This window comes from Dicentrarchus labrax, unplaced genomic scaffold (genome assembly GCF_905237075.1).
Source record: "Dicentrarchus labrax unplaced genomic scaffold, dlabrax2021, whole genome shotgun sequence".
In the NCBI taxonomy this organism is placed as follows: Eukaryota; Metazoa; Chordata; class Actinopteri; family Moronidae; genus Dicentrarchus; species Dicentrarchus labrax.
In genome coordinates this window covers 19,958,868-19,978,557 of record NW_026136724.1, presented here as the reverse complement: position 1 = coordinate 19,978,557, position 19,690 = coordinate 19,958,868, and the positions used below count along the sequence as shown (strand labels likewise).

General features: G+C 39.7%; 1 protein-coding gene across 1 annotated transcript in view; it reads left to right on the top strand.

Moving 5' to 3' along the window:
• Positions 1-18,281, top strand: part of LOC127358574 (thyrotropin-releasing hormone-degrading ectoenzyme-like) — a 178,403-nt gene extending 160,122 nt beyond the window's left edge. The window contains exons 14-20 of the mRNA XM_051391733.1: positions 142-289; positions 469-572; positions 861-968; positions 7,629-7,796; positions 11,373-11,513; positions 11,743-11,824; positions 14,279-18,281. Coding sequence (XP_051247693.1) covers positions 142-289; positions 469-572; positions 861-968; positions 7,629-7,796; positions 11,373-11,513; positions 11,743-11,824; positions 14,279-14,431 — 904 coding nt within the window. The 3' untranslated portion in view covers positions 14,432-18,281. The remainder of the gene's footprint in view (positions 1-141; positions 290-468; positions 573-860; positions 969-7,628; positions 7,797-11,372; positions 11,514-11,742; positions 11,825-14,278) is intronic.
• Positions 18,282-19,690: the final 1,409 nt, after the last annotated feature.

Genomic DNA, 19,690 nt, shown 5'->3' with positions numbered 1-19,690 from the left:
AAAAGTTCCCTCAACAGTAAATAATCTGCTCTAAATCCATCCAAAATACTTGTTTTACACGATGACTCCTGCTTAAATGACATATTTTAGGTCTGTTTACCAAAATTTGACTGTCCTTTTCTCTCTCCATCTCTGTCTCAGGGCTGGATACCTCCCACAAGGTGTTCCCTTACAGCTAATTGGCTATCTGCCGGAGGAGACGTCCTTCCTGCCGTGGCACGCCGCCAGCCGAGCGCTGTACCAGCTGGACAAACTGCTGGACCGCACAGACGAATACAGCCTGTTCAGTGTAAACACCCAGTCAATCAATTACCGTCTCAGTCTGTCCTTCAGTCAATCAATCAGTCTGTCAGTAACAGCTCCATGTTAGCAGGATAAACTGTCTGACAGCTGAGTGTTTGGTCATTAACGATTAACGGTGTGTGTGTGTGTGTGTGTGTGTGTGTGTGTGTGTGTGTGTGTTTCCAGGATTATGTGCTGAAGCAGGTTGCATCACGGTACCATCAGATGGGTTGGCCAACAAACGGTCCCGGCAACGAGGGCAACGTCCTGCAGGCGTCCTACCAGACTGAGTACGCAACACACACACACTATTATATACACACTCCTATTAATATGATAACACTAATAACATCAAGTGCACGATAAGTACAAAGGTCTGATGTGAACAGACTGTGTGGGCGTCTCCAAGTCTAACTGCTAATTTTCTTCATGTTTGTGTAAAAGCACAATATCCTAAAGGTCTGTATAAGGTAGAATATAGGTATCCAACTTCAGACAATGTTTCTGAAGTGTCTGATGACAGAATAATAAAATGAAATAATTGTAAACGATGTTTCTTCCTCTCTTCCTCTCTGCAGGGAGTTACAGAGGGAGCTCATCATGTTAGCTTGTAGCTTTGGGAACAAGCAGTGCCACCGTCAGGCCGTCGCTTACATCTCTGACTGGATCTCCAGCAACAAGAACAGGTACGAATACACACACATATACTGTATAATGCATACAGCCTGACTGGGAGCTGCTGGAGCTACAATTTGAAGCCAAAGTACACATTAAATAAATGTATCCCAAAGATTGTTTCTGTCTTTTAGCTAGATCTTATGTATCTGTGTAATGCTCAAGTGTTCATTGTTTTGGTAAGTTTGGTATTAATTAGTTCTTTGAAGCTATAACAAAGGGTGTTTAAATTGAGTTGGCTGGGCGAGACTTCGATTCCGTGGCGCCAACACCGATCACTACTGCTTACACTCTGGCTCTGAGTGGCGAAAGATGGCGGCGGCCGTATCCGGGATAGTTTGGCTTCAATTTTGTACAGTTGGAGGAGGAAGTGTAGACATGGCGTATATTGATGCGCAGTTGGTCTACTGGCTATTTTGGGGCGAATAAACACAAGCGGCCCAATTTGTGCAAATGTGACGATGTCTAAACTTACATTTAGTTTTAAATATTTTACTTGATTAATATACCTTTTAAACAAAGTGTTTAAAAGTAGAAAAACATGTTTTTTTCTAGAGGACTTAAGGAGAACTGTTGAGGGGGAAAAAAGAATTGAATTGGTTGAAATTAGATTTACTGTATGATCCTGGTCAGCCTTAGTTAAGTTTTAGAATAAGTTGCTTCTTCCAAATGTAATAAATTATTAAAAATTAAATCAAATCTTAATAGCAATGTTATCTATGGAACTTTTCTGTTGCTAGGATGAACAGGGACAGGCCAGGAATGCATCTAGAACCATGATATCAATGTTTATTTTTGTTTCCCTATTTACTCTGCAACACGCTGTATTCTGCCTGTATAGTGGAATTTAGAGAAAGACCCAGGGGGAAGGGATAAGGAGCGATCAAAGTCGCAGGTGTATGTTTTCTACTGCACTGTACTGTTTACTGTCTCAGTCATAATGTATGGCTGTTATTTGAGTTATTGTTAGTGAAGAGAAAAGGTGGGAAAACAGGTATTTTTATACTCTGCCTTATTTATTTCCCTGTCTATTAATTCTCCTGGCAGGCTTTTTTGTGTTGTTACTGTACTGACAGATGATATTTGTTGATCACCTGCAAACATTATGGAAAAAAGAATAAAAAGCTGTAACCTATAAAGGTAAAATATGCTACATCCAGGATCCATTTGTTGTTTTCTACATTCATTTTTTTTCCTGTCTGCCTCCAACTTTTTTCTCTTTCATGTGCTGCTGGCTCGTTTGCACCCTCTGGGTCCTTAACGAGATCTGCAAAATTAGATTTCAAACAGCAAATTAAATAGAAACAGATGCTGGTGTTCTGTAAAGGACAGCAGGGAGCTGATGATGAGAGGCATGCTTAAATTAAAAAACAGTAAATTAAAGACTGTTTCAGACTCCGTCCAGCAGATTTTGTGAATGGTTTTCTCGGCTAATGTCAAATACGTGTTAAATGGTCATTATCTTACAACTAGATATTTCTATTTTTGCCTTTTGCACAAACTTTCTTCTCCACTTTCCTTCCTTCGTTATCAAAGTTACGTTGTTGTTTACAGGGCGAGCAATGAGGGAGCCGGTCACATGAAAACCATATGGCAGCTTTTTGGAAAAGCTCCATTTGTTTTCATCCTCGCTACAACACAAGTGTGGCCCCCTTTTCTTAAATTTGAAAAGCAGTTTGGAAATGCTCCACTTTCCGTGGTGGAAAAGTGCCGGATAAGTCCACATTCATGCAGGATTAATCTTTCCAGGGGTGGTTTTTTAATATTTCATGCTCTATTCAGTGGTTTTAATCCCATCTTGAGATCACATGTATGTGGTTTCCCTCTCCCTGCCAGAGTATTAATTACAGATCCGCTTTTTATCAGAGTAATTGAAGTGTAGCCAGGCTCATCTGACCGGAGAACACATACAACTGAACTCTATTTAGCACTTGTGTAATTCTCAGTACATTAATTCTGTGCTTTTGCAGTGATGTGTATGAAAGTGCAGCTACAGTCCCGAAGAACAGTGACACCAATAGAGCTGTGCCTTTGATATAAAAGAGTCAAACCGCAAACCTGTGTCACACCTGCGTCTCTCGCATGAAAAGAGTGTTAGGAACCACCTGCTGTAACTTGACTCTGGCCACAATCCCGTCCAGAACAATGAGTGTAATTACAGCATAGCAGTGCTGATATTTCACCGCCTGCATCACCCTGGAATATTAATCATGTCCCACTGGGGTTTTATTGTAAATGAACCATCTAAATGGATCAAAAAAGCTTGGCTTTAAATTTATCTTAGTGTGGCTGCAGCCATTGATGGATTAACCTGGTAGGGGGTCCTGGGGCAACAATGGGCTGCTGGGCCCCCATTAACCCCCCGTTCCTTCCACTCTCTGTGCATTGTGTTCATTATTTCTATGCTCAAGTGGACTACCTGCAAAAGGTTGTATTGATTTATTAATTAGAAGCATATTAAGCACAATACTGAACTGATATAGGTATTAAAACTAGATTTTCTAGGCGTGTTAGAGGCTCTCAGTGGAATGTTTGTCTGTTAGTCGGGCGGTCGATCTACTACTTTAGTCAGATGAAAATATCTCAAACTACTGGAGGGATTGCCATGGGATTTGGAACACACATTCAGGTTCCCCTCAGGGTGAACTATAGTAACTTTGGTGATTTTCAGCTCAATTTTATCTATGTAGCGTGAAATCAAACCACAAGTTGCGGACCATCAACATCAATACAAACCTCTACCTATCAGGAAGAAGACTAATAATAGTAATACTTATTGCAATAGATCAATGTGCAATAAATACACTTAGCATTTTAATTCTAACAGTTTCTAACAGTCTCTCTTTAAACTGCCGTGTTGTCAGTCAGTTTCTTCTTTTTGTGAAGATTGTAGCATGGTGCCCAAGACACATTTCCACCTGGGGACAATAAAGTATGTTCTAAATATCCTATAAGTTATCTCAGGACACTTTTCATACAGAGAGTAGGTCGAGATTGTTTTTTACTCCAGTACAGTATGAATGTACTTTTAAGGGATACACAGTCAACAATGCAACCAATTGAATACCCCTCACCTTTAAAGTGTGTAGGAGGAACTACACAAAAGGCTTTATCTAGAGCCAGCGTTTGGTTTGGAATTGGACCTGGACAGTGTTCTCCTGCGAGAAAGTCCTGTGTTTGACTCATCCATCCACTCCAACCTCCTCCTTACGTGGACTTTTGTCTCTTTTTATGCCGCGTCACCTGACTTCCTCTATTGCTCCCGTCATAATTACAACGGCCACCAGAGGTTACCGCCTAACAATAGTCGCAAATGGGTTGTAATAAGCTGCTTGCACAGATAACAAATTAAGGACGGGGCTGGCTTCAGTTGCACGTCTCATGTCCGGTGTGAATTTTGGGGTAACGACATATGCCGCAGTCACAGCCACAGCGCCGCAGTCATCTTTAGTCAGGGTGTAATTACCTGACCGAGCTCATGTTCTGTCGGGCAGTTTAAATGTTTTATCACTCCGCCGGAGTGATTTTCAAAATTCATAGTGACACTTAGACTGCAGAGTCCGACCGACAGACACAGCAGATGGTGGAGAGACATGTTTACTGTCAGAATGGGACTTTGATTCAAAGAGGAATTGAGTGGGAGGGAGAGATATTTCAGGAGAAAGATAGAGCTTTAGGACATAAAACATCCTCTACAGACTGTTAAAAACACACACACACACACACACACACACACACACACATTCTCTCTCTCTCTCTCTATCTCTCTCTGTGTTAGTTAATGGGATCAGAGCCATCTGGAGGTTTCCAGAGACTCTCTTCCATTTTATATTCTGCAAAGAAAAACTCACATTATTACTATTATTTTTAATAGCGATAGGAGTAGCAGCGTTGCTGGCAATAGAAGTTATACAAGAGTAATAGTAGCAGTGCTATAAATAGTCTCTGTAGCAGGAGACACAGATGCACTTAATGTTTTACATGACAAATAACCTGGTAGTAGCTTAGACATCATCTTATCTGGTTAAACACACTCGCATTTGTAAATACACACACTTGAGTACACAGTGTTTGGCAGATGTCGTCTGAGAAGGACTTTAACGCCGCAGTCAGCAGTAATGTGGAAGTTAGCCAGTGTGTGTGTGTGTGTGTGTTTGTGTGTGTGTGTTGAAGCTTGCTCTTAAGTGGAGCATCTCTAAAATGATTTCCCAGGTCGGTGAATGATGTAATTGTCCCTGCATCACTCACTCTGCACACAGTGAATGCACACACACACACACACACACACATAGGGAATACACACACACACACACACACACACACACACACACACACACACACACACACACACAGGGATACACACACACACACACACACACACACACACACACACACACACACACACACACACACACACACACACAGTGTTCAGTATATAATTTTTGCTGCCAGCTGAGCTCACTGTATTGTGATGAAAGTTTTTAGTTTTGGTTTACTGACAATTTAGGTCAAGTACAAACACACACACACACACACACACACACACACACACACACACACACACACAAAAACACCTACACACACACATACAAAAACACCTAAACACACACACACACACAAAAACACCTACACACACACACACACACACACACACACACACACACATTATAGTGTGAAGGAAATGTTCACCTTTTTTTTCTTTGCTTTACTGATGATTCAGGCCAGTAACCAGCTGGGACATGGAGTGTGTGTGTGTGTGTGTGTGTGTGTGTGTGTGTGTGTGTGCGCGCTATAGTGTTTATAATAGGGTTGCACAGTGTGTTAGAAACATCGTATTGCTTATATATTCATCATTCTGACAGATATTAGGATTAAAAAATTATCCACAATTAGCGGGAATGATCATTTTTGCATCACAAATATTAACTTTCACCAACAAAATCATGACGATGTGACATTTTTGAGGTTTTCTGTACCAAACAAACATCTGGAGCTTTGTAGGCCAGGACACCTCTGCAGCACTGCAGCACTTCATTAAAATGCTGGTTTGTGACACATTTTACCTTCTGCAGCTTCCACAATTTGCATGTTGCACTCGGCCATATTGCAATTTAGATAATATTTCAATTAATTGTGCAACCCTAGAATAAAAAAACACCCTGCAGCAGAGACAGTAGTGTCCTGTAGTAACTCCAGTTCTATGAGTATGAGCTCCTGGAGCTCACTTACCCTCCACCAGGAGCTCCTTCTCCAGTAGAAAGCTGAGAGACAGTTTGTGTAACCAGAATTTATCTGCTTACAAATGACACAGCAGTGCAATATTGTACTGTTTACTCCACTGATTTTTCTTAGTTTTAGTTACTAAAAGCAGTGGTTCTAGTGGTAACAATTGATGTATTGTACAATGAACCCAAACAGCGAACGGAATAACTGCAGGAAGCTTGTGTCAAACGAATTTTGAGCAGATTATTACGAGGAAAACTAAATATTCCTGATTTATCCACAGGAATATTTAGTTTTCCTCATAATTTAAGGAACTTTTTATACAATTCTTTGCCTGTATTGTGTTATTTTCCTTGATTTTAACAATTATACAAACTTAATTGTGTTATTTTTTGACAAAATCAGTATTTTCTTCTTATTGTTCCATTAGCTCCTTGGTTGTTTTAACTATTCTAAAACAAGGCTGTTCAGCAGAATATGTGAATACAGCATGTTCAGATCATCAAAGTTTAGTCTTAAATGATAGTCTAAACCATTAAAAATAACAATATTCACTGTGAAGCTTTTTATAGTTTTTTTTTTTAACTAGCCTAGCACATAGCACATCGCATATAGCATATACAGGAAAGGAGGAAGTTGACCTTGGATTGCTTAGCTGATTGGAGCTCAGAGCAAAAAGGGGCGGGACTTAAGAAGGGTCAGTTGTATTTTTGTTAACATTGGATTTCATTTAGATGTAAGTGCTAGCTATGAAGGTTATGTTAGTACCAGATTATTGAGAGTTCTGTTTTCCTGGTGGGAGATATCGTTACCATATCTCCTCCTTTGAACTACAACTGACTGACATGAACATTTTTTTTTCGATTCGGCTGCTCGTAACAACAACATGGTCTTCACCCACAATCTTTCCTCCCACCAGGTCGGGTATTTAATCAGGGAACGGTTCGAGAAGTGAGTCCAGGGGCGGGTTCCCATGTCATGGCTCAGTACCTAAGAACAACGCATCTATTATCAGACATTAATGAATCCAACCATATTTCGATTTGTCATTGCAAATATCAAGGACAGTGGAGACAGAAGCTTTATTGTCAACAGTTAGTGCTGCTTCAATAAGCCTCATTTATATTCCTAAAGTACTCCCAACACAATATATTCAGAAGTGCACATGCCAATTAGGGATATTGAGACTTTTTGGAGTTCCATTTGGGGGGAAAGGGTCTTTAAGTGTGTCTCTGCGTTTTATGACCAGAGTTCACAAGATAAGTGAAGGGGTGTTTTAATGGAGCTCACTAATGGAATCAGAATTTCTCTCTCAGCACCCGGAGAGAGTTGGACGTGTCTTATTAGGGTTTTTAGTTTTATTACTAACACACCCTAGTCTCTGTTGCTTTTTACCGCACAGAAGTAAAATCTAATACTCTGATGGGCTGGATGTTTTGTCTTTGTAGGATTCCTCCCAACATCAGAGACATAGTTTACTGCACTGGGGTCAGCCTGATGGACGAGGATGTGTGGGAGTTCATCTGGATGAAGTTTCACTCGTCCAACGCCGTTTCAGAGAAGAAGATCCTGCTGGAGGCTCTGACCTGCTCGGACAACATCTTCCTCCTCAACAGGTTTGTGTCCGTGTGTGGTAGGAACAGGATGCTACATGGTTTAACCTTGTCTGCATTTTTCAGATAATGTATATTACAGCTTGTTTTATACTATTAATATTATTGATCTGAACATTAGAAGTGAATTTCTCCCTTCTAAGAAACAATAAATTAGCATTTTTACCATAAGCGTATACAAGCGGATGCATACTTTATGTGTTTGGTGGAATAAATGTCCACAAGGGGGCAGATCAGGGGCAAATCCTCTTCGGTAAACCCCTAAAATATCTTTAGTTAAAAGTTAAAATCACAGCAGACAAAAACAGCAGCAGCAACAGATTGTTATGCCGGGATGAAACTGGTCACTGTGTTAGATTCTTGGCCAAGAGACATGGCAGTAGACCCCGTCCAATCAATGGTCATCTTCCACAACTTGTGACGTACAGAGGTCATTGTTAAAAGCAGCTATAATAGCAATGCATCAAAGGGAGCTTATTGTTTAGCTGCCTGGGCCATAAATGTACTGTTTTGGTTTACTCTCATAGCGTACCAGTCTATTAACCCCCTGTACGCTACCTGCTCAGCAGCCAACAGCTGACCAGCACAGTTAGAGACTAGCTGGTGAACATAGTGGAGCGTTCAGCAGTTCAAGAATCAGATATTTCCCTCGGGAGTTGGTAGAGACCAAAAACAAAGCTAAGAGAGAGTGAATATTGTTCTCAGACAATCTGTAACTGTTCCCCATCAACTTAAAGGTAATGATATGTCAACATCAGGTACACAAATAGTTTTTGCTGCCCCCAGGTGGCCATAAATTCTGGTTTAAAGAGTAACTTAATGTGAAATCCACTTTTTTGAGTTATTAAATTGAGTAGTTCTTTCATCTAGACTGAAAAGACCTTTAAGATAGCCCTGTTTTATAATATAATATTATATAATATTATATTCATTTAAACAAAAAATACACATTAACATTATTTTTTATTTTATTTTTATTTATTTAACCTGTATTGAGCCAGGGAAAGACCCAGTGAGACCGAGGTCTCCTCTTCGATGGTGCACTGGATACACAACACACATACAATAAACCACAAAACAATAATAACAACAACAAAGAAATACATAAAACTGTCCATAATTATTATCTTAATAGCTTATTATTGTATGCATGATAACAAGGTATGTTTATAAATGGCACAAATATATACAATGTTATATGTATATATGTAGTAAGGGGTCCCTGCTCTCAGCTAAGGGGGTCAATGTCCTGAAAAAAGACCTCTGTCCTAGGACACTACCACAAACATTACAATCACTACACAACAAATGAGTAATAATTATTCTCCTCGTTGCCCCACGTCTGTCAGATTATTATCAACCAGATATAGTCTGAATTTCTCATCGGAAAGTTCCTCCATCATCGCTGTGTTTCACTCAGAGTTTGCCCATAATACATCCCCATAAAATTCTCCCACCGTTCCTGTACTTAATTGCATCTCACAGACACGCTGTGCATTAATTCATGAGCACACACAACAGTGCTTGCAGAAGAATGCAGCTATAATTGATCTGTTTGGCAACTTAGTGGCGGCAGAACAAGCTGCATCACAACAAGTTGCTGTGGGGAACATATTAGCAAACTGCTTACACATCCAGCAGACATGAAGCAACATTCATTTGGAGAAGTGTTTGTGTCCAATATTCACTCTCTTTTAGCTCCTTTTAGCTCTGTTTTTGGTCTCCACCGCCTCCTGAGGGAAATAATCGGACTCTTTAGCTGCTAAATGCGCCACTTTCTCCACCGGCCGCTCTCTTAACAGTGTCTGTGTTTGCTGTTTAGTGCTGACCAGGTCGTGTACAGTGGGTTTATCAGAGCTTGTTTTCTGAAAACAGCTGCCTGCTCCTGCTGGAGATTAATGAGAGCTGTGAGACTGAACCACAACAGTAAAGTTTCAGGCTGTAAAATTAAACCAATACGTTGACAGACACTAAAACAGTAGAGCCGAGGGGGAACTGCTGAGTTTGGTGAAAATTCTCTGTGGATTTGTCAATACGAGCCATCCTTTTTATATTGGATGGATCCATTGTTAGCAAAGAAACAGGGAGCAGCTTCAATCTTTAAATGCTTAAAGGGACAGTTTTCCTCTTATAGTGGCGTTTATCCATCCAGATTGCTTTGGTGTTGCTACCTGGATTGTACCTCTTTATGAAGGGTTTCACTTTTTAGCTAAATCAAATTTAAAAGGGGTAAAATATGTATTTTTGATTTTTGGAGGGAACTGCCCCTTTAAAAGAGGACATATGTGATAATAACAAAAAGTTTGACCAAGAACTTGACTAAATGCTGACTGCGATGGATTTTTACTGCAGCGAGGTTGATTTTCATGGCACACTGAAAGAGAAACAGACTGCAAATTGAATGCAAGGTAGAGAGAAAAATGTGCCCGAGGCCGTACATGTACATAAATGGCCTTCTGTGTAACTAAGTGTGTGTGTGTGTGTGTGTGTGTGTGTGTGTGTGTGTGTGTGTGTGTGTGTGTGTATGTGTGTACGTGCGTATTTCATCAGGAGCTAAGTGCTGCTATCTCTCGCTGAGAAAAATAGCGACGATGGATCTCTCACACACACACACACACACAAAACTGTACAGTGAGACGGATCGTTGTCTGTGTGTGTGTGTGTGTGTGTGTGTGTGTGTGTGTGTGTGTGTGTGTGTGTGTGTCAGGTATTGATTTTCCAGCCACAGTAAACTGTTCTGCAATCAGAGTGGTAGTACTGCATGTTCGGATAGCAGCTATCACACACACACACACACACACACACACACACACACACACACACACACAAACACACACACATACACACAAAATCAAAAACCACCGCACAGAAACACACTGATTGGTCACACAGGAAATGGTTTCAGCACAGAGGGATTGTGGGAAAAGAGAGAGAAAATTGATTTGGGGGGTTTAATGAAAAGACAGCAGCTACAAACAACCAGCTAACACACACACACACACACACACACACACACACACACACACACAGAAAAATACAGAGAATGAAAACAGAAAGTGAAGGAAGATGAAGGTTTGATCACAGTGTTGGATGAATGAACATCCGTCTTTTCTGTGAAACTCTTATTTCCTCACATCTAAAACAAAACACTTCAGAAACTCAGATTATTGTGTTTACGCGTTCCAAATGATCAGGATCCTGCAAACAAACGTACGTATGATCACCAGGTTTCTGTAAATCCCCCCCCCCCAAATCCCCTCAATCTCTGAAAATCAGGGTGTAATCAGATTACTGTGGCTCATTTAAGTGTTGTCTCAATTTCAGAGGAGTGGTTTGTGGTTTGACAGATACACCCTGAGGCAGGGCTCCTAACAGCAAAACAAAAAACATCAGCCTGTGTCTGTGTGTTTGGCAGCTGGATACGACGGCTTTCTGAAGACAATACACACCTGGAAATGAAAAATATCTTTGCACTAATGTTTAATTTAATTTAGTTTAATTTATTAAATGAATTTAATATTTGACATCTGTAGTAATGTTGTCACCATGGTTACCGAGCTGTGTCTCTGTGTCTCCCAGGTTACTGAACCTGTCTTTGACCTCCGACCTGGTCCCCGAGCAGGACGTGATCGACGTCATCATCCACGTGGGTAGAAACCCGCAGGGTCGAAACCTCGCCTGGAAGTATTTCAGAGAAAAGTGGGACATCCTGAACGCGCGGTGAGTCCACGTTGATCTTTACTGTTGAAGTGTAAAGGCCAGGACACACCAACCCGATGGCCGATCGTCGGCAGGAAAGCAGGACACACCGAACTGACTCGAGTCACCGACCTCGCCCGTATGTTCGATGACGTCCGACGATAATCGGGTTGGTGTGTCCGGGCCTTAAAGAAAAACCAAAAATGGGCAAACGGAAATATTAACTGTGTCTCTCGCTGTCTCTGCTCAGTTATGGTGAAGCGCTGTTCATGAATTCAAAGCTCATTGGCGGAGTCACCGAGTTCCTGAACACTGACAGAGAACTCAATGAGGTAAACACACACACACACACACACACACACACACACACACACACACACACAACCACACACATTATTGAGGCTCTGCAGTGACTTTGATGTGCCAATTTACACACTTTCAGTCTAACTAACTTCACGGATATAATGGTAAAAAGAAAGAAATAATACTATCACACAGTCATTCGACACAATAACAGAAGGACCTTCTGTTATCGACAAACACATCAAATATCACATCGTGCTCCAGGCTTTTATCAAGCTCAGGTGATGAAAAAACACCATCCAATCAGCGTAGTCACGCTTTATAACAAGAAAAACATCCGACTGCGACTGACTGTGATTCTTCTTTTAACCGTGACGGTAAAGTAGTTATTTTAAAGATATAATATAATTTCTGAATTAAAATGTCTGAAACTGCTAGACTTACGTTATATATTTGAATATATATTTTGAATCCATACTGCTCCAATACAGTGGCTCTAAAATGTATTTATTGCTGTGGTCATGGAGCGCACCGACGCAAGTATACGTACCGTTACTCCTCTAGATTCTGTTGTGTTAAATCTACTTCCTTCTGTTGGCTGAGTTCTTATACTACATGTTCTACAAAAGGACTGCACTTAACTTTAAAAATATAAAAAGTCATAATTTAGAACATGATCTCTACAAAGCCTTCAACCGAAACAGCTGTCCTCTTACCCAACAACTCCACAACCACAGATCTTTTAATTGCTCATATCCCCATCTAACAGAAATTAAATGAAATTTAAAGCAGCAACAAGGGGACTTTTAATTTTCTGTTGATTCTGGCGCCCCTTGTGGACAAAAGCGGTAACGTTTCCACCGCCTTGTTTAATTTTATTTAAGGGGAATCTGTCCCAAATAACTCATCTTCTTGCTGATGATCTTGTTTGTTTATGTAGGTCATATAGAGGCAGATCAGTATTAAATTGAGACTGTATATCTCCTTCAAATTAATTATGCCATTGATTACTCCTCCAGAAAAATACCTATAGTCAACAGAGACTGTCGCCACATGTATTACACACACGTATATTTATATTTTATGTAATAAAGTGGTTGTCATGAAAAGATGTTTTACCAAAAGGAGAAAAAAATCTGAAATAAAATGTAAGCAGAAGTTTCTTTTGAATCCAATGTTCACAACCTCACATTTTCTACAAACATAAAGGGTTGTGGGTGTTTCTCAATAAAAATCTGTCTCTTCATTTCTTTCTTTTTGTGATGAAACCATTTTGTTTGAGGTCTCTACCACTCCTGTTGGTATGGTAACAAAAAGCGGCCTCAGCGTGGGCTTTAGTGTCTGTGAAGCCTCTGAACAGCATCAAAAAATGGGACCCCTGAATACAAAAAACTGCCTCAAATGAAAAGAATGGTGTGCCTTTTATTTTCCTGAAAATGTTTTTGAGAGAAAAGTCTGCTTCCGCCCACCGAGCAAATTTTAAAAACCGGTGAGTCACAGAGGGAAGGAGAGTGTTTAAAAACTAGAAAGTGTATGATGGAGGAGAAAGCAGGAAGAGAAAGAGGGAAGTGAAGGAGAGCAGCGTTAACAATATATGCTGTGTTAAAGCGAGTTGAAGGGAAGGATTTTCTCCTGTGCTCCAGTGAATCCGTCAAACTCTGAACAACTCTTAAGTTTCATCTTCAGTCCTTAACTTTAAAAAAAAAAGAAAAGAAATATCAAATTAATTATCTTACTTCAACAAAGTTTCTCTTCCGAAAAGGTTTCTCTTTAATACCTCACCTCTCTCGCCTGGGAAACTGTCCATTTAATTACCGTCCTTTAAGACAAAGTTTCACTTTGATACCTCGACTTTCATGCCGGAAATTTTACCTATAATTACCGGCCTTTTAAAAGAGAAAGTTTCTGTTTAACTGCCATCAAGAAGGGAAAGTCTCCTTTTATGGAAACATCAAGAAACCTTTCGTTTTTGATCCGCATGGCTGCACTTTGAGCTAGAATAAGATCTACTATATGGCCAAAAGTATGTGGACAGCATGTGTTCTGTATTCCTATTTCAGTTTTCTCTCTGTAAATGATATCCTTCAATGTTACTTAACACAGAAACACAGAATATTATTTTAAACAAATACAAAAAGAATCTGTTAAACATCTACAAATATAGTCGGACTATCAAAATAAAGCGTTACCTAATGTTTTCCAGTTTGGTGTGGAAGAACTTGGCCTGTTCCCACCATAATCTGTGCGCTAGGGCCATTTATAGAAACATTTTGACCCCATTCCCATCATATTGTGGGATGTAATGAACTTTTTAGCCTCTTGGGGTTGCAATATTTCTTATCTTCACAGAGGGGTTTCTAATAATCTAATTACTTTTCTATCATCTCCTTTTCTTCATATCTTCTCTCACCATTTCTACTTTTCCCTATCTACTCCTTCTACCCTCCATTATTTCCCCTTCCTTCGTCCCTTTCTCTCCTCAGTTAAAGGAGTTCATCCAGTCCAGTGGCGTGGGGGCGGGGCCTGCGTTGCCGCGGGCGCTGGAGATCGTTGAGGGCAACGTGCGCTGGCACCGCCTCCACCGGCGGCAGTTCTACCAGTGGCTGCGTAAACCTCCGAACCCCGGCCTCGGCTAACGCTGCACGAGCTAGCTAGAGCGAGGCGACGGCAAACTGACTGCTGAGCTAACGCTAACACACTGCTAGTTTACAGATGCTGTCAGAGAATGAAAAAGAGTTACTGAATGAAAGAGAAAGACTGACTTGACTGGTTGTTCAGCTGGTTTCTCTACTGGTTTTGCTTTTAAAAACGTATTATTTCAGATGGATTATTCGTGTGGTTCAACTGGTTTCTGCGCTGTGAAAAAGTACAATTTATGTGACTAAACCTGCTAGCTAGTGGTCACTGATTCAGCTATTGCTGGCTATAGCAGCTAGCCTCGAAACAATGCATTGAAATTATTTAAGAAAATTCTTGAATTTGGCAAAAATTAGATACTACAGCAGTAGCTAATGGTTGGTACTGTTGCTTATTGAATTAAAAACCAAAAACTATGTTTCCAGGAAGTTTTCTCTAAACTACAAAACAACCAACTTTTAATACTTTTATTAATACGTAATTAAGACTTTGTGGAACCTTCCTTACATACGTGATATACTGAAAGTTAGAAGTACGATATGTGTTGTGATGTGACCTTACGTTAAAATATTAAATGTTTGGTCAGGTGACACTGGCATTGAGCTTTCCAAAATAAAATACCGAAATGTATCGCTCTTAAAGGAACAAGCACAATCTCTTACACGATGAAGATTCATATCTGTAGTTTTCTGTATTTTGATGGCTGGCTAAAGATGAAGCTTGTGTTTTCAGCCCCCTCCTCCCTTCGGAGCCAATCCAAATTCCTCACTAACCCAGAACAGTTTAAATCGGACCTTCCTGTGTTCGCTACATTAAACCAGCTGACAGTAAAAGGCAGATTTCCCAGCAGTCGGCTGCATGTCGATCATTGAACAGAGTTGTAATTAACACTACATGGACTTTGTGTCCTCTGATCACAGCACTCAGAGGACTCATTCAAACTCATTAACTTGCCACAACATTCAAACCGCTTCAGCTTGAATTTGAAAAAACAGCAGCTTTGTGTGTTTGTGGGGTTTTTTTAAGGATCAAAAACAACAGCAGTTTGGAAAATATCAGCGGGTTTGGGAGGCTTTGCTGGGGCTTTCACTTTAGAAATGTACTTTGAATATAAAAGCTCATTATAACTTTTCAAAATTTTACTCTAAACCACAGAGAACAGCGAATTATTTTCCACTAAAAAGCAGCAACATTGTGGTCTGGGTTTTTTTTGTGTTTGAACCAGTGGAGCTGGAAAACATTTTAAACAGCGAAAAAAGTGTTTGTTTTACTCACATAAAAGGTAGAAACAGAGACTGAGGATCTGACATTATAGATATTGTGTAGAAGTTGGATCGACAAACAAAAAACAAAGATGTGAAAGTACCAGTTTCCATTTTCCAATCTCCCACGTGAGAAGTATATATATATATATATAACTCTGTATTCTGTGACATCAATAAATTTAAATGTTTTTACCTGATGTGAAGTGGAAAAATCTAATGATTATTGAAATACAACATAATAACTCCCTTTTGAAGGATATTTGGATACATTTGATGGTTTACGAGCCATAAAAATCGATCAAATCAAGACAAGAGACAAGAGTTGTTTCTTCTAACTGGTATTTTATTCCTAGTAATCTGTTGTTGATTCAGAAAAACAACACAACGAGTCCATAAATTACGAAGTGTAGGTCCAGTTCTTCCTCATTTTTGAATGTCAGACTTTGCTGTTTTAGAAACTCCTTTGTTCACTCTTTACTTTTATTTTGTAGTAAACTAAGATAGCAGAAAACTACCAAACAGGGTCACAGCTGACATGGTTTCATATCAAATTAATGCATCTGTCCTTACGGTCAGTGTACTTTGAGGCCAAACAAATTGTTTGCCAACTACCATCTATAGGTAAAGGAACAAAGAACGGAAAACAACCCATTTTCCATTTGATTTTTGTTTCGAAAATAAAAATGGAAATATAAAAACTACTTACAAAAATCTGTTGGCCACAAACTACACTGACCCACCAGCATAGAGAAAGCCTTACATAATGGAATCTGTAGCCAAAACTACAACAAAGTACATACGTCACACATTTACAAATTCAGACACTAGTGGTAGAAAGTAAACCACTAAACTAAAATAAGGAACGATTTTTGACACAGCTTATGTTTAAATTGTTTGCCCTAAACTCCACCCTAATTAAATCTATCACCCAATGAGTTTGCTCCTTATCTAGTGACCTTGTAAATAAAACCTGACAGTAACTCCTAAGAGTCAGGGGGGACTGACGACTGACGACAGACTGCAACCACGGAGATTAAAACTGACCAAATCTGAACACATTGGTGGTTTCACAAAGCACAAAACCAGAAAGTTGTTGGATGAATCGGCCTCAAGCTGCTGGACAGAAGGATTTTTTTTTTTTTTTTAGCCAATCAATGGTTAGCTTTTCAATCAAACCCCTTTTTTCTGTCCCCAGATTGACGAATAAACGAGTGGGTAGTGAAATAGGGGGCAAGGAAATGGCCAACGAGACAATTAAGAACTATCTGGGTGTCATTATATGCAGATGATGCTGCTTTTTAAATGGGACTGTAATAACTGCATAAGGGGAAATGACAGACTCGAGGCTCATAGTCGGTGGACTTTTACAGCTCATGTGACAAGATTCAGACACAGTGGAGGAATTTACAGCATGACAGATTCTGCAGCATGATGGATTCTGTGGTGTGATGTGGATTTACAGCGAAAGAGTTTGGTGGACAACTTTGTTTGTGTAGGATTTTTGATGGCGAGATGAAAACGGACATCATGTGATAGTATTTACAGCCCTAATGACTGTTCACTCCACAGTTTGACAGGTTTAAGTCTTGGGTGCGACAGAACCTTGTTGACGGAGAAAATGTCTGATTCTGTGAAGGTTTATCAAAGAAAGTATGACGGACTCAACAGGTCAACAGATTTTCAAGCAGCCTGGATTGTACAGTATAAAGACGGATTTTACAGGGTCGTAGATGTCTGCCCCCCCCAGAGTGTGGAAACAATGAGCTGGACACAGGAAGCGCTGAAAAAATACACCTGTATGAACTTTTTGGGGTGGACCAACTTGGAGAAAAGGACTTAAAAAGAATTATAATGAACTTTTTAAAAGTCTGGTGGGCTGATCCTCCGTCCTGTTGAACAGACATTTTGAAGTTATTCCCCTTCTGTTAGATCCGGCTTTGATGTTTGATAATTGAGCCATATATGAATTAACGGGCCTGCCTGCTTCTTTACACTGTGTGTCCAGTGATGTGTGTGTGTGTGTGTGTGTGTGTGTGTGTGTGTGTGTGTGTGTGTGTGTGTGTGTGTGTGATGATGATGATGAAGATAACAGCAGCACTGGTGGCGATGATGACTGCTGTGCCAGTCACGATGATTAAAATTATGATAATTAAAGTTATTATGATTATGATCAAGACTGAGGACGATGAGGACGATCAAGTCAGTAACTGTTGATGTGAAAAAGCTAATTAGTATTATTATAATTATTATGCTAATTATTCAGTGCATTTTCCACCTGTATTGTCCTGTCAGGGAAACTTGGTTTACAGACAAGCACACAACAAATCTGCCCCATGTACAATAAACACTGTAAAACATACAAATATTTAAAATTAAAATGTGGAATTTGATAATGTTGAAGTGGATGTAAAAAGGTGTTATTATGATCATGATGATGGTAACGATGAGGAAGTAACGACGACGACGACGACCAAAATGTGATGGAAACAGGAAGTTACAGAGCAGAGTTTCATCCTACTTCCTGTTTGCACTGCTGTGGTTTCCTATGTTTTCTGATTGGACGATATTAAAATGGTTAACCTTGTGTGTGATTCAGTCTGTTTCAATCCAATGCTTATACTAACTAGCGTTTGGTTGCAGAGAAAAACAGTAATTAACCGGCTCACAAATCTACATCAATTGTTAGCTAACTAGCTAGATAATTTCTCCTCACACTCTCCCACACATTGGTATTGATGGCAGCCTGTTGCCATGGAAACAATGTGAACCATCAGGTGACGCACTTCTCGCAAATACATCCCGACAAATTGCTCCCGGCAGAGCGTTTTCATTATTTAACTTCGGGCGGGAAGGAGAGAAAGACTGAACGGTGTCAGGATTCAAACCAGCAACCTCTAGAGGTCTCCCTGAGTGTGTGTCTGACATCTCTCTAAACTTCATCCTCACTGATGAATGACTCTACTGTTGTTCCCACAGCATCATGGGAAATCTCGGCGTGGATACACACTGTGAGTTTACGCTGTGTGTGTGTGTGTGTGTGTGTGGAGATTAATGGGACTCGGAAAGGATGTGACAGAGAGAGAAATGAGCTAAAGAGATGACAGAGAGAGAGAACGAGAGAGAGGTAGAGGAAGTACTTTGTCGTTATATGAATGGAAACGAGAGGAAAAAGAGAGTCGGTTTACTCCGAAAGCAAATTGAATCTGTCGTTTTTCTCCGGCGAGTTTCTAACCCACGAAAGAGAGAGGATGGTAACAATGTTACTCAATTTCCTAACAATTTACTGCATATAAAAGTAATTAGTTACTAATTTCTGCGTCAATTATTTCGTTAATGCTGCCGTTATATTATTTTATTATTGCTGTTTATCCAGTTATTTATCAAGTTTTTTATCCTCCCGACCACTAGGGGGCAGCAGTGAGTGTCAGTCCTGAGTATAAACTGCACTTTTTGTCATTTACTTAAAACACAGATTACATCGAATATTTTAAGAAACAAACTTAATTTAAAACGTTAGAAATATTCTTGATCAAGCAGGAAGAATATTTTAAATATTTTTAAGCGACACTAACTTAGTTTTGTAAGTTAAATAAAAGTTTCTAATGAATTTAAGTTTTACGTTTTATTGGGTGTTTTCTTTTCAACCATACGAATAAAAATTATACAATTAAGTGAGTAGAGGAAAAGAAAAAAGGATGCAAGGAAGACAAAAGAAACAAAGAAAGAAGAGAAAGGAGAGAAAGAACAACAAGGAAGGTAGAGAAATAAGAAATAAAGAAAGGAAAATAAAATACAAAGGAAGAACAAAATAAGAAAAGAATAAAAGAAACAAAGAAAGAAAGAAATATAAGAGACATAAGGGAGAGAAAGAGAAAAGGACAAAATTAAGGTGGAGAAACGAGAAATTAGAAAAGAAAGGAAATAGGATGAAAAAAAAACAAAGGGAAATAATGGACGAAAGAAAGAGAAAGAAAAGGAGGGCAGGAGAGGGTG